At 26.5% G+C, this 12,676-nt stretch overlaps 1 protein-coding gene across 1 annotated transcript; it reads right to left on the minus strand.

Annotated features, from left to right (window-relative positions):
* Positions 1-1,486: 1,486 nt before the first annotated feature.
* On the minus strand, positions 1,487-6,066 carry LOC109798019 (uncharacterized protein At4g15970). The gene is made up of 4 exons (XM_020358206.3): positions 5,455-6,066; positions 3,802-4,167; positions 2,342-2,823; positions 1,487-2,220 (listed from the first exon to the last, which is right to left on the minus strand). The coding sequence occupies exons 1-4, from the start codon at positions 5,683-5,685 to the stop codon at positions 2,169-2,171; spliced, it is 1,131 nt and encodes a 376-aa protein (XP_020213795.1). The 5' UTR covers positions 5,686-6,066; the 3' UTR covers positions 1,487-2,168.
* Between the last annotated feature and the right edge of the window lie 6,610 nt (positions 6,067-12,676).

Here is a 12,676-nt window from a genome sequence, read left to right on the forward strand (position 1 = left end):
TATATTTAATAAAAAAAATGTGTATTTTTTGCTCCTTATAATAGAAAAGAGAGAGAATATCATTTTAACTTAAATGATGTTGCATACAAGCAAACAAAAGAAGAATAAAAACACACGGTCCATGTTGAATAACATAATGAATCATCATTATGTTTCAAATTGTGAGACCATTGCTCAAAGATGACTTTTGTTTCATCATCTTGTTTGATTTCTATCTAAACATGCAATCAATCTAAATCAATTAAATTGGTTTAGTATTTGGAGACCTTATTTTTCTAAACATCTAATTAATATTTATTACTTTTTTCATTTATTTTTTTATATCATATATATTATATTTATATTTTTCTCTCATCTCACTCACTGGATGTTAAATGAAGTTTTGAATGTCTATATTTTAAGTTCATTAGGTTGGTCTAAAAGGATAAACATTCATAAAAAAATCACACAGCAAATTTCACACACATACACAACAAAAAGAAAGTACACAGGAGTAATGAGAATTTTTTTTTCCTACATGTATAATATATTGTTTTAATACTATATTATTAAATAAAATCTTTTGTTGGACCAACTAAATAAGGTAGTGGACCCATATTGGATAATAAAATACATAAATTTACTAATAAATTTAAAAAATAATAATGAAAATTTTTTAGGTAGACAAATTTTAGTTATACTTATGGGAAATAAAAGAATGTGAGAGTAATGAAAAGAAATTATAGTATAAGTTAAATTATATTTTTAGTTTTTCTATTTTTATTAATTTACACTTTTGGTCTCTCTATTTTAAAATAGAGATATTTGATCCTCTAAGTTTAAAAATATAAAATTTAAGTCTTTTAATCAAATTGAATTTCTTAATAGTTAAATTTTAACATTTACTCATATACTTGAGTGATGTGATATTTACTAACATGATATTTAAAAATAAAAATAAAAACTAAAAAAATATGTAAATAAGATTTTTACAAATGAAGATCTGTTGTATGTTATTTTTGAATTTTTGTATGTATGTAACATTATTAAATTTTAGATCATTTAAGTCGTAACATATCATTAAATAATGTTAAATTTGTCAAAATTTAACGACCAAAACATTAAATTAGCAATAAAATAAATAAAAAAATTATTTTTAAAAACAACAAATTTAAATATCTCTATTTTAAAATAGAAGGACAAAAATTATAAATTGAAAAAAAAAATAAAGGACAAAAAATGGAATTTAATTTAAAGTATAAAAATGTGTATAACTCTAAATCTACCTATTTCAACCTATTTAGAAGTGGACATGGTTTGTGACAAAAGCAAGCATATTTAAAATAAGTGTAAATTCATCCATATTTAGGAGAGAAGATATTTTTTTAAAACAATAAAATTATTTAACTTTTTTTTTTACAAATAGTAAGAGAAAGATAGAAAGAGATATAAGATAAATAAATAAAAATAAAAAAGATAAATGGTATGACGAAGAGGGAGAAAGATAAAGAAAAAAAAATTGCAAGAATAAGATACTGTCCCAATTCAAAATACGAATTTCATCCATACCAACTTCTCCGAAAAACACTTTTAGCTGGTTCCCTTGACCACATGTATGTCTGTCTGCATACCTTCCCTCCGAGGAACTACAGAATTTAAAAGCATTCAATTTGGTCAAGAGCAGGGACAGGTAGGAGTCACTAACAGCATAATTAGTAAATGTGCTACAGAGCAAAGAAACGGAAGCAGAGCAATGGTTCAAGGCAGAAATCAGCCATCAACATGAAACATCACTTTCAACTATTATCTTCCAACTCGTTATCTTCGATTTCTAAACTAGTTAAAGACGGATTGGGTTTCTCTGTTTATGTACTTCTTCATTTGGGGGAAGCGATGAAGACATGGTGGGTGTTGAGGATCGAAAATAGTTCCACTAGAACATAATGTTGCACAAAATTGTGCAAAGCACAGAAAAATTGCACTAGGAAACACAAAAAATCAACGAATAGAACAGCATGTTACATCTTTCACATTGCCTGAGTGAGTTTTTACGCGGAAAGATTCTTCCTTCAAATTTTGGTTTAGCAAAATTGATTTTCTTACTCAAACCTTTACCAAACCTTTCATCCAAGAGCATTGCTGAACTCCCACATTTAAGTCAGAGAAATGTAACACATGCAATGAATACTTCATTCTTGAACACTCTTCTCTGGTGAATCAAGGTACCTGAGAGAATCAAGGCTGAGGAGAAATTTCACCCCATTAAGAACCAAGAAATTATGTCAGAGTGTAATTTCAGAAAAATAAGCAAAAAAAAAAGAAGGTTAAATTATGAATAGAAAGACTCAAGTATACGGCCAACCTGCATTTTGAAGGAACCCTCCAGGAAACAACAGACAACTTCTTCAAACTTGGAGGCAAGGATAGATAATGTTTCCAATCCTGAAGCATAATTCTAAGATCGTGAAGCTTGCTATCCATACCAAAGCAACAGTTTGCATGCATCGTACAAACTTGGTTTAAATCCCTACTTGGTTCACAAAGCCCACCAAAATTAGTTGTATCCAAAAACCTCATCTTCAGTCCAATAACAGTAATGAAAGGATGAACCTTGATGAAGTTAAGGACATCTTGATCATGGTATCCAGGATAGGATTCTCGTGAAGAATACCAGAATTTGTAAAACTCTATTGACCTATTATTGGACTTTACAAAGTTGAACCCTCCGTTGGGTCTGTTCTGTACATCATCAAAGCTACCTGTAAAATGATCACACGCTATCTGGAAATCTGCATCATGGTGAAACTGTGGAAATGGGTTCCTAAACCACATGATATCGGCATCCTGGAATAGGAACACCAACACGTAAGTATCTAATGATGACACTTCAGAAATTTATCTAGCTTCTTCTATAGATTTTTTTTCGTAGTCTTCTCTTTTTTATATTTCCCCTTTTTTGAAAAATAAAATACAGCGTTGGAAGATACAATAAGAACATCAACAATAGAATGCATTGCCTAAAATTAGCGGCAATGAAACGATGAACTGATATGGTTGTTCCTATCAGTTCCGAAAATGATTTGGTAAATTTAGTGGACATTTGCAAAAGCTTGGTATTGTTGTTGCATCAGTTCAAATGAAGAAAATAAAGTTGGAGGCAGAAGTTTAGCTTCAACATACAATCAGTGTTTACCACCTCTATACTTCGATGTGTAGAGATGAGAAAAACTTAATTTGTTGGGTTTGAAAAAACATTTCCTGTTTCAGTTAAAAATTACGGATTATTATAATCAATAAGAATTAAATTATTAACAAAAATAGAAAACGAAATGTTTTCTGAAATTAAACAAAACCTTGCACTAGAAGAGGTTTTCAATTTTCTATGGCCATAACTAAGGAGTAATATTTTTTCCGGAGATTTGATGAGAATTTTACATTGGCGGGTGAAGACTATCAAATCTTACATTTCCTTATCAAACTACACAAAAAAAGAATAGTTCTAAATTCCCCCACAACATTATTTATCTTAAATGATTTCTACTTTAGTTACAGTGTAAGTGTATCAAAATTAAACTCAAATAAAAATGCAGTATAATCCATCATATTCTATATTATTTGAATGCAAAATGCCAATAAACTACACAACTTTGAGTTAATTCATAAGCAACCCATTCCATCATACGAATTTTCCCATTAAGCCCTATCATGTGAACACACAGTTTTGATAATGTTTCCATGCCTGATAAAATTAAAACAACGTTAAGGTTTACACAATTAGTCCTTGTGAGCTTTAAGAGGTTAGTGATAGAAAAAATAACTTACCGTGAACACAAAATTGTACCCCAACTCAAGAACAGAACGTAGAAAATCAATCCTTCTCCACATCATCTTCAAGTAGCGAGGGGTCATAAAATACGCTTCTTCATTGAAGTAAGCTTCTTCACTAACAAGAAAAAAGCAATGAGTATGTATAACCTGACAGCGTGCAAACGCCTTTTCGTCCAATGCAATGATTACCAAATGATTTAAAAGAGTACGGGTACGATCTCCTATTCTAAAGCTCTCAAGGAAAAGATCGATGACTGAATTTGGAGCTGCCCATGCTTCATTTAACGTGGTCAATATTACAGTTTTGTCTTTCATTGCAGCCTCGTTCAGGACCTTTTCAAGTGGATATTCATTGCTTGTCTGCAGGGGAGTCAATTCAAAAAAGAATAATGAATATGATCACCTTTTCCGTAGACAAATTGCACAAATAAACCACAGCATACACTACAGCAGTGAATATAAATAATACTTCTGAGTGAAGCTGCAGATCAACATCAAGATAATTTCATGGTAAAATGGAAATACTTTCATGAAGGTTATGGTAATTCATTAAATTAAATAAATGGATTAGTGTCTATAAAAATAAAAATATTCACGTTTCGGCTATCTATATTCTTAAGACCAGAGAATGACTTAGTATGAAAACACCTTCATTGCTAGCACTAGCAGAGGACAATCTATCTATATTTTGTAATGATCAACAATTCATATGAACAGAGACTAAAAGAATTATATATTGGGAAATCACCGGCTGTTATAATTGTTGGTGTTTTAAATCAGTTAAATTAATATTTAATAACCTAGTTTGCCCAATTTTTGTAAGAAAAAAAATTCGCAGCTATCCCCTTTTATCTGTAGATACCAAAGCCGTGTACAAGCAGAATGTGAGCAACACTTGTGATTGAGAATACGCAAGATAGGCATGACGAACTTGAACGAATCAGATTACCCTTTTGCCTAGTCATGCATATTAGGTGATATTTCAAATTCTGTTATTAATTAAGTAGCTCTTCTTCCTCTTCAGACTATTCGACCTACACGTATTCAACACGCAGAAATTCCAAAAGAAATAAAAAAGCAAAAAAATAATTACTTATTCTCGATCTGTCTGGAATAATGCTTTCAAAATTATCTAACTAAACAGTGTCAATTCATACAAAATCACAAGTCTTCACTCGCAATGCTCTGGGACTTGCCAAAATATCGATTAAAGAAAGTTACAGCACATAATTTCAGTCGAAAATCATCGTAATTGGCAGTACACTATTAATTCCTCAAATTTCTGGTTTCTCTCGATTTTGTGCATAAAATACACTTTCTCACACAAAAATGTCTACATCTACAGCATTTGAATTCTCAGACGAAATTTGAGCTTGAATTGCATTTCAATCATAACACTGTAAAAGAATGTGAAGAGTCCAACAAATTAATATGTTCAAGCTAGCGCAACTACATTTACCTATATACGTACTCCGATGGAAAATAAATTTTGAAATTACTTTCCAATAGATAAGACAATGCACTAATTAAGCATGCGAAAACGTCTATGCAAAGTGAACTAACTCGATTCGCCTTAACAGTAGCAGGAAATGAAATGAAAACGGTGCGTAACGCGATAAAAGAGAACGAAGCAAGCACGGAACTCACCGCTACGGGATCGTTGTAGGCGGACGGGAAAATGCTAGGCAAACCATAAAACGTATAAGAGGAAGGGAAGGTGGAGAAAAATCGGTGGGAATTAACGTCTCTGAAGAGGACCAAGCAAGAGAGAGAAACGGTGGCGAAAAAGAGTGAAGCGGCGACGGTGCGCCGGAGATGGAGGACTTTGGCCTCCGGTAGCATGTCGGCGGAGGAATCACCGGCGGCGAAGCGGTGCATCGTCGTCCTCTGACGGCGCGTGAGAGGTCATGTTATGTTCGATGGCGGTGCGGAGAGAACGAGAGAGTGAGGAGTGAGGAACGGGGAATTGAAATTTGAAGCGTGCACGGGTGAATGAATGGGAATGGAGGTGAAGTGAGGAAGTGCGTGAGTTGAGAAGGTCGAGATTAGAGGTAATTCCGTTACGAACGCTGAACGCATTCTCGCGTTACTGGTGTGAGGTGTGCCCACTGTACTGACAGTAGGTTTCATTTTGTTACACCATTTATAATAACTGTCTGCCCACGTGGAATTTCACCCCACCAAAACTATGTGCCGCTTTCTTTTCAAGAAAAACCTCCTCAATCTTCGCCCCTCCACCGTCTACGATAGGGGATGCCCTCAGGTAGTCCAACTCCAACCAGCCTAAATTTACGGGTCCAGTTGGGTTAGGTATTTTAACTCCTCTAAGTGTGTTTGGCCGTTCTGCCTAATTCGTCGGTCTGGTGGATTAAATATTAAATTTATTTATTATATGCATATTTTGTAATTTTTTATACGTTTAAATATGAGTTTAGTTATTTAATTTAAGATAAATTTATTTTTATCTTTTAAATTTCAAACAATTATTTTTAATCTCTGTATTTTATTAAAATATTATTTTAATCTTTCAAATCACCGATAACATATTTAAAAGTGACAAATTAAGATGATCATGTAATATTAATTATATTTAATGTAATATTTTTACTAATAAAGACATCAATATATAGAATTTATGTAATAATATTTGGTAAATTTTTTTAAAAAAATTGAATATAAGGACTAAAATAATTTTTTTAAATTATAGGGACTAAAATAATAATTTAAAATTTGAGAGACTAAAAATAAATTTATGTTAAATTTAAAGGACTAAAAACATATTTAAGTCTTTTTTATATAATAAATTTGTTGTCGATTTGATTTATTTATTATATATAATTTGAGATTTATTATGTAATAAATTTGTTAAAATATTTATTAATATTATAATTACATATTTATTTTATTAATATTAGTAGGATTGAGGTACTTTGTGCCTCTATTAAAAATAAAATAGAAACAAAAATAGTCTAATTGGTGTTATGATTAATATATTAATTTCAAGTTCTTAAATTTGATATAAAAAATATTATTTTTTATAATTTTTTAAAAATAGAAGAGTACAATGGTCAACAGAATATAGAGACTAAGATGGTTACTAAAAATGGTATCTCCTTTATATATTTAACATAGTAATAATATAGTAATATAGTAATTTTTTAAAATAGAAGGGTACAATGGTCAACAGAATATGGAGACCAATGTGATTACTAAAAAAGGGTATCTCATTTATATATTAGTATATTATAATTTTTTTAAAATAGAAGAGTACAATGATCAACAAAATATGGAGACCAAGATAGTTACTGAAAAGGGTATCCCTTTATATATTTAATATAGTAATAGTACAGTAATATAGTAATTTTTTAAAATAGAATAGTACAATAGTCAACAGAATATAGAAACCAATGTAATTATTAAAAAGAATATATTTTTTATATATTAGTATAGATTTTAGTATGTACAATGTATGTTATTAAATATTTATTATATAAAACTAAAATTTAAAATAAATTATATATATAAATAAATAACATATTTAAATATATAAATTTTATATTTAAATTTTGAATAAGAAGATGTTTTTAATTATAAATTATATTTCACATTATGATAAATAATTTGTATTGTAGTAAAAAAATTATTTTTATTTATTGATAATTTATTTTAAAAATATCAAAATTTAATTTGTGAATAATTACAATAAATAAAAATTAAATTGAATATAAAGTAAAAAAAATCTTTAAAAACTCTTTCATTAAAAATAGAGTCCTTCAAAATCCTATCATGAAAGATGGTCTTTCATGTTTTGCACAAGATGATCCTTTATGTTTTATATATAAGAATTAATTATGCAACAAATTTGAGATTTCTTGTACAAAATATCAAACCAGATTTCTTGTAATTTGAGATTTATTTTATTTTACACTAATTTGTGTATGTCCTTCAGATATTGAATATATATATATATATATATATATATATATATATATAATATAACAAAAGAGGTACTCAAAATAAATATATTAACTTTTTTCTTTTTTTTTAAGTTTTTTTACAAACTTATCTATCGGTTTGTCAACCTACCTTTAGACAGAGTGAGTTTAGGCGTTCAACTTATTTTGCTTGGTAAGTCAGTTGACTTGTCCCATTTTTTGCGAGCTGATGATGGAATAAACCTAAATAGATCGAACTAACATGTTTTAACATCCTTTATGTATGAACTTATGTTCCAACCTTTTAAATGGATTTGAATCTTCTTAGTTTTGAAATAGTGTATAATTATGAATCTCACCTTTAAAGTTAATAAATTTTTTTCTAAAAATTAATTTATTAGGTAATAAAATAAGGAAATCTATGTAATCTTACTAGTAAACCATTGAGGATTGTACCCCTTTTAAATAATAGTAGTTTTTTTTTATACTTTTATTGTAAACAGTTAGTGTAGAAAAAACTCTGCTGTTATGCGTATTTTGATTAAAAAATATAAATTAAAAAATACACGGACAAATAAAATGGACGGTGTTCTTTTAAAAAAATTTATGTCATTGACTTCATATCCATTAGATATGGAGGTCACATTTTTTATCAACTATTATGTCAAATAAAATTGTTTTAGCTTAACCATTGATCTTGAATTCGAGTTTTAAATATATAGTTATGTTAAATACTCAAAGAATACGTTTTATTATTTATAATAATTAGATCAATGATCCATGTAATACATGAGATAATAGTTTAATCAACTTGTAATATCAAAATAATATTGAAATAAGATTTTAAAATATACATAATAACTACTCGATATGTAAATATTATATAATATATCAATAATGTAAAATTATTATATGAGAGATAGTTAAATTTTATTTTTGATAATTTAGAAATATAATGACAACATGTATATACTAATCCATTTCTTCACCACAACCCATAAAAAATGAACTTAATTAAGATGAAATAAAAGAAGAATAATAAAAATGAATTTTATAAAAGGATAAAAGGTTTAAATATAATTTTTGGTTTTTGTAAGTTTTTTTTTGTTATTTCATCCTTAATCTCTTATAACATGTCAAATATATTTTTTTATTGTCAACTACTGTGTAGCAAACAAAATGTATAAAACTAGTTAATATATTTTACTTCACTATTGTCAAGTAGGTAATTTAATTTTAATTTTTTTTAGACAAAATTTTGAAATGTACTTAATCGCACCCAAGCTCTCACGGTCACCCTCACCCTTATGATTGCACTTCCCCTCTCTAATCCAAATCTAATACTACAATCCCTAAACCTCCCAATCTAAACTCCAATCCTCCTGATGAGGAACAACTTCTCACAATCCATGATCTTGGAAATGGTGTTGAGTTCATCCTCAACGATCATCGTCTTTACAAGGTTGCCACTTCACCACGAAGAGGTTTGCCCTCACGCTCAACTACTCTCCCATTGTGTCGGAGTTCTTTTCCCACAAGAGCATCTACCACTTTACTAGCACCATTGCCAATGTTGTCTCCTCTTTTGTTAAGAAGAACTTGCCAATTGACTAAAAACCATCAAGATTGTCGTCGTGTGCCATGGTTGTCAGAATAATGACAAATAGGACACCTCATAAAAAAAAAGGAAGGTCAATGATCCAATTTCACCACCACCCACCAATGATAATCACGACAAACATTTCATAGTCTTGACAAATGTGTGCGAAAAGTAGGATGAAGTGACAATACTGAAATGTATTTTGAAACTGTCTAAAAAAAAATTAAAATCAATTTACCAACAATAATGAAGCGAAATATAACAAATATAACATGTATCTCATTTGCCACAAAACAAATTTTTAACAAAAGTTAATGACAAAAACTAGTTTTAAAATATTATTAAATATTAGGGATGAAACAACAACAAAAAAAATTACAAGAACTAAAAGAGAAAAAATGATAATTTACAAGGACAAAAAATTTTAACCTTAATATAACTAGCCAAAAAGAAGATATTTCGTACCTCTGAGGTGTCTTCCTTTGAATAGACACATATTAGTGGGGTAATATGTTGTTATTGTCGATTTCAAGAATAAAACTTTTATACAAATGACTTTTTTTAACATTTATTAATTATTACCATGCAGATTTTTATACAAGGTTAAAATTGTCAAAATAATGTATGTACCAAAACCGGGAATCCCTTTTTAAATATATGTAGAGTAAATTGCATTTTTGGTCATTATATTTTTGTTAATATTGCAATTTTTGTTCTTCTATTCTAAAACAGAGAGATATAGTCCCCTATTTTTAAAATACAAAATTATAGTTCTACCATCAATTTGATATTTATTAATTGTTAAATTTTGACGTTATTCAATGACTTATCATAATTTAAGTGACGTGATATTTAGTGACATGATATGTAAAACAAAAATTTAAAAATAACATAAAAAATATTGTTTATCCATATTTTAACAAGTGATTGATATTTAATTATTTTATTAATAAATTTTATATGCATGATTTTTTTAAACTTTTTTCATCTCCAAATATTACATTACTAAATATTACATAATTTAACTAAAAATAATCATTAAAATTTATCGATTAATTGATCTCAAGAAAATCAAATATTTGTATTTTTAAAATTAAAAGAATTAAATATTTTTATTTTAAAATAAAAAAGACCAAAATTACAAATTTATAAAAATAACACGTAAGACAAAAAAAATATAAATTAAAATAGTTAATATGCGTAAAGTAAAATAGCCATTGCAGTCGAATTAAAAACGATAAATGAGCTTAAAATAAAGTAGTCATATGTTGCAGTACATATTAATTACTGTCAGCTATGGAACGTTACTAATTATTTGTCGTCGCAATTAAAAGTAATGGTAAAAAATCATATTTATATATAACTAATGTAGTTTGGTTTTAGTTGGTTTTTCATTTTTAAATTATAAATCGAACCGCTTGATTTAGCAAAATAAAATCGTTCGTTTTTTATTTTATATCAAATTTTGACTTTTTTAAATTTATTATTTAAGATATAATACATACTCCTCGACTTCCGCAACGAGCCTAACCTTAAAAATATAAGTTTAATTATGCTTTTGATAATTATAATTTCATAAAATTTTAGTTTCATATTTTTTTTTTATTGTAGTTGTATAAATTTTATTTTTTCAAATTTTATAGAAATAAACATCAGGGAGTGAAACAGATAAAAAAAAAAAAACATGTACATAGATTATGAAACATTTTTACTATAGAGACTAAAATATAAAATTTATAAAATTATAGTGATAAAAAATGATTAAAAACAATTAAAACTCGTACAAACAATTGTAAAAGCAAGTAAAATATACTAATAATAATCCCAACATGTTATTATATTAAAGCTCATAAAATTTTACGAGAAATCTTACTTAAACTAATAATTTAATCGATTAACTTCTATATATAAAATATGAGTAATTATTTTATACAATATTGTTTTTTTATGAGTTTTTCTTTAACTAAAAGATTTTAAAGATTCTTTTAATTTTATATTTGATTTTATTTTTATTTATTATATTTTTTTATAAATTAAATTTTAATATCTTAAAATAAATTGTCAATAAATAAAAATAATTTTATATTAAAATATAAATTATTTATTAAAAATATAAAATATAATTTATATATCTAAAAATATCTATTTATTAAATTTAAAATATATTTTATATATTTAAATATAATATTTATTTATATACATACTTTATTTTAAATTTTAGTTATATATGTGATAAATATTTAACGTTGAACAAACTAAAATACCAATTATTATTTTATTTTAGTAAAATAAAAAATCAAACAAAATTATTATTTTATTTTATTTTCCATCAATCTTTGATTTTTTTTTTCAATTTTTTATTTTTATTAAGGTTAGTTCAATGTTGAATATTCATCAAGTTAACAACAACAACGATAAACTTTGAATTTAAGATATTATGTATACGGGTCAATCTCTACTATTAGGTTAACATTAAAAAAATAGATTTAATTACATTTTTTGTCATAATAATTTCATAAATATGACTATATTTCAGTTCTTTTTAATTAAAAATATTTTACTTTAGTTCTTATACATATAATTTTTGTGTATGCAGTCACGTTAAATATTGGGGCCAGCTATTCTACCTTTTGAGGTGCCTCCAACGTAACGAGGAGATTAGTCACTACTATCGACGGTGGATATTCTAGGAATGAAAAAAGAATACATACAATTTTTGTTTTTTTAGTCATTGTAGTTGAATAGTTTCTATAAAAATTGTCATAAGATACTAAAATGGATAAAAATATCATATGTATAAGGATTGAAATAAAATTTTTTTAACTATTGAAATTAATATATAAAGTTTATAAAATTATAAAAACAAAAAAAGTGATTAAAAATGTTAAAACTCACAAAAATATCATAAAAACAAGTAAAATATACTGACTCTTATATATTAAACATAAATTTATTTTTTATGCGAAAATATTTTTAGAGACTTGTCTTTGATGAAAGAGTTTTTATTTTTATTTTTTTAACTTATTATCTAATTCAATTTTTATTTATCATAATTGTTTATAAATTTTTTTATATTTTAAAAATAATTAATTAATAAAAAATAATATTGTACTATAATATACATTATTTATCATAAATTGAAAATATAATTTATATGCTCTTAAAAAATATAATTCATATGTTTAAAAATATTTATTTATAAAAATTTTAAATATAATTTATACATTTAAACATGTCATTTATTTATATATAATTTATCATGAATTTTAGCTATATATAATAAATATTTAATCATAAAATTTTACAACAAACTTTTTTGGACTAGTAATTTAAT

Source organism: Cajanus cajan, chromosome 7 (assembly GCF_000230855.2).
Source record: "Cajanus cajan strain Asha chromosome 7, NIPB_CcT2T_4, whole genome shotgun sequence".
In the NCBI taxonomy this organism is placed as follows: Eukaryota; Viridiplantae; Streptophyta; class Magnoliopsida; order Fabales; family Fabaceae; genus Cajanus; species Cajanus cajan.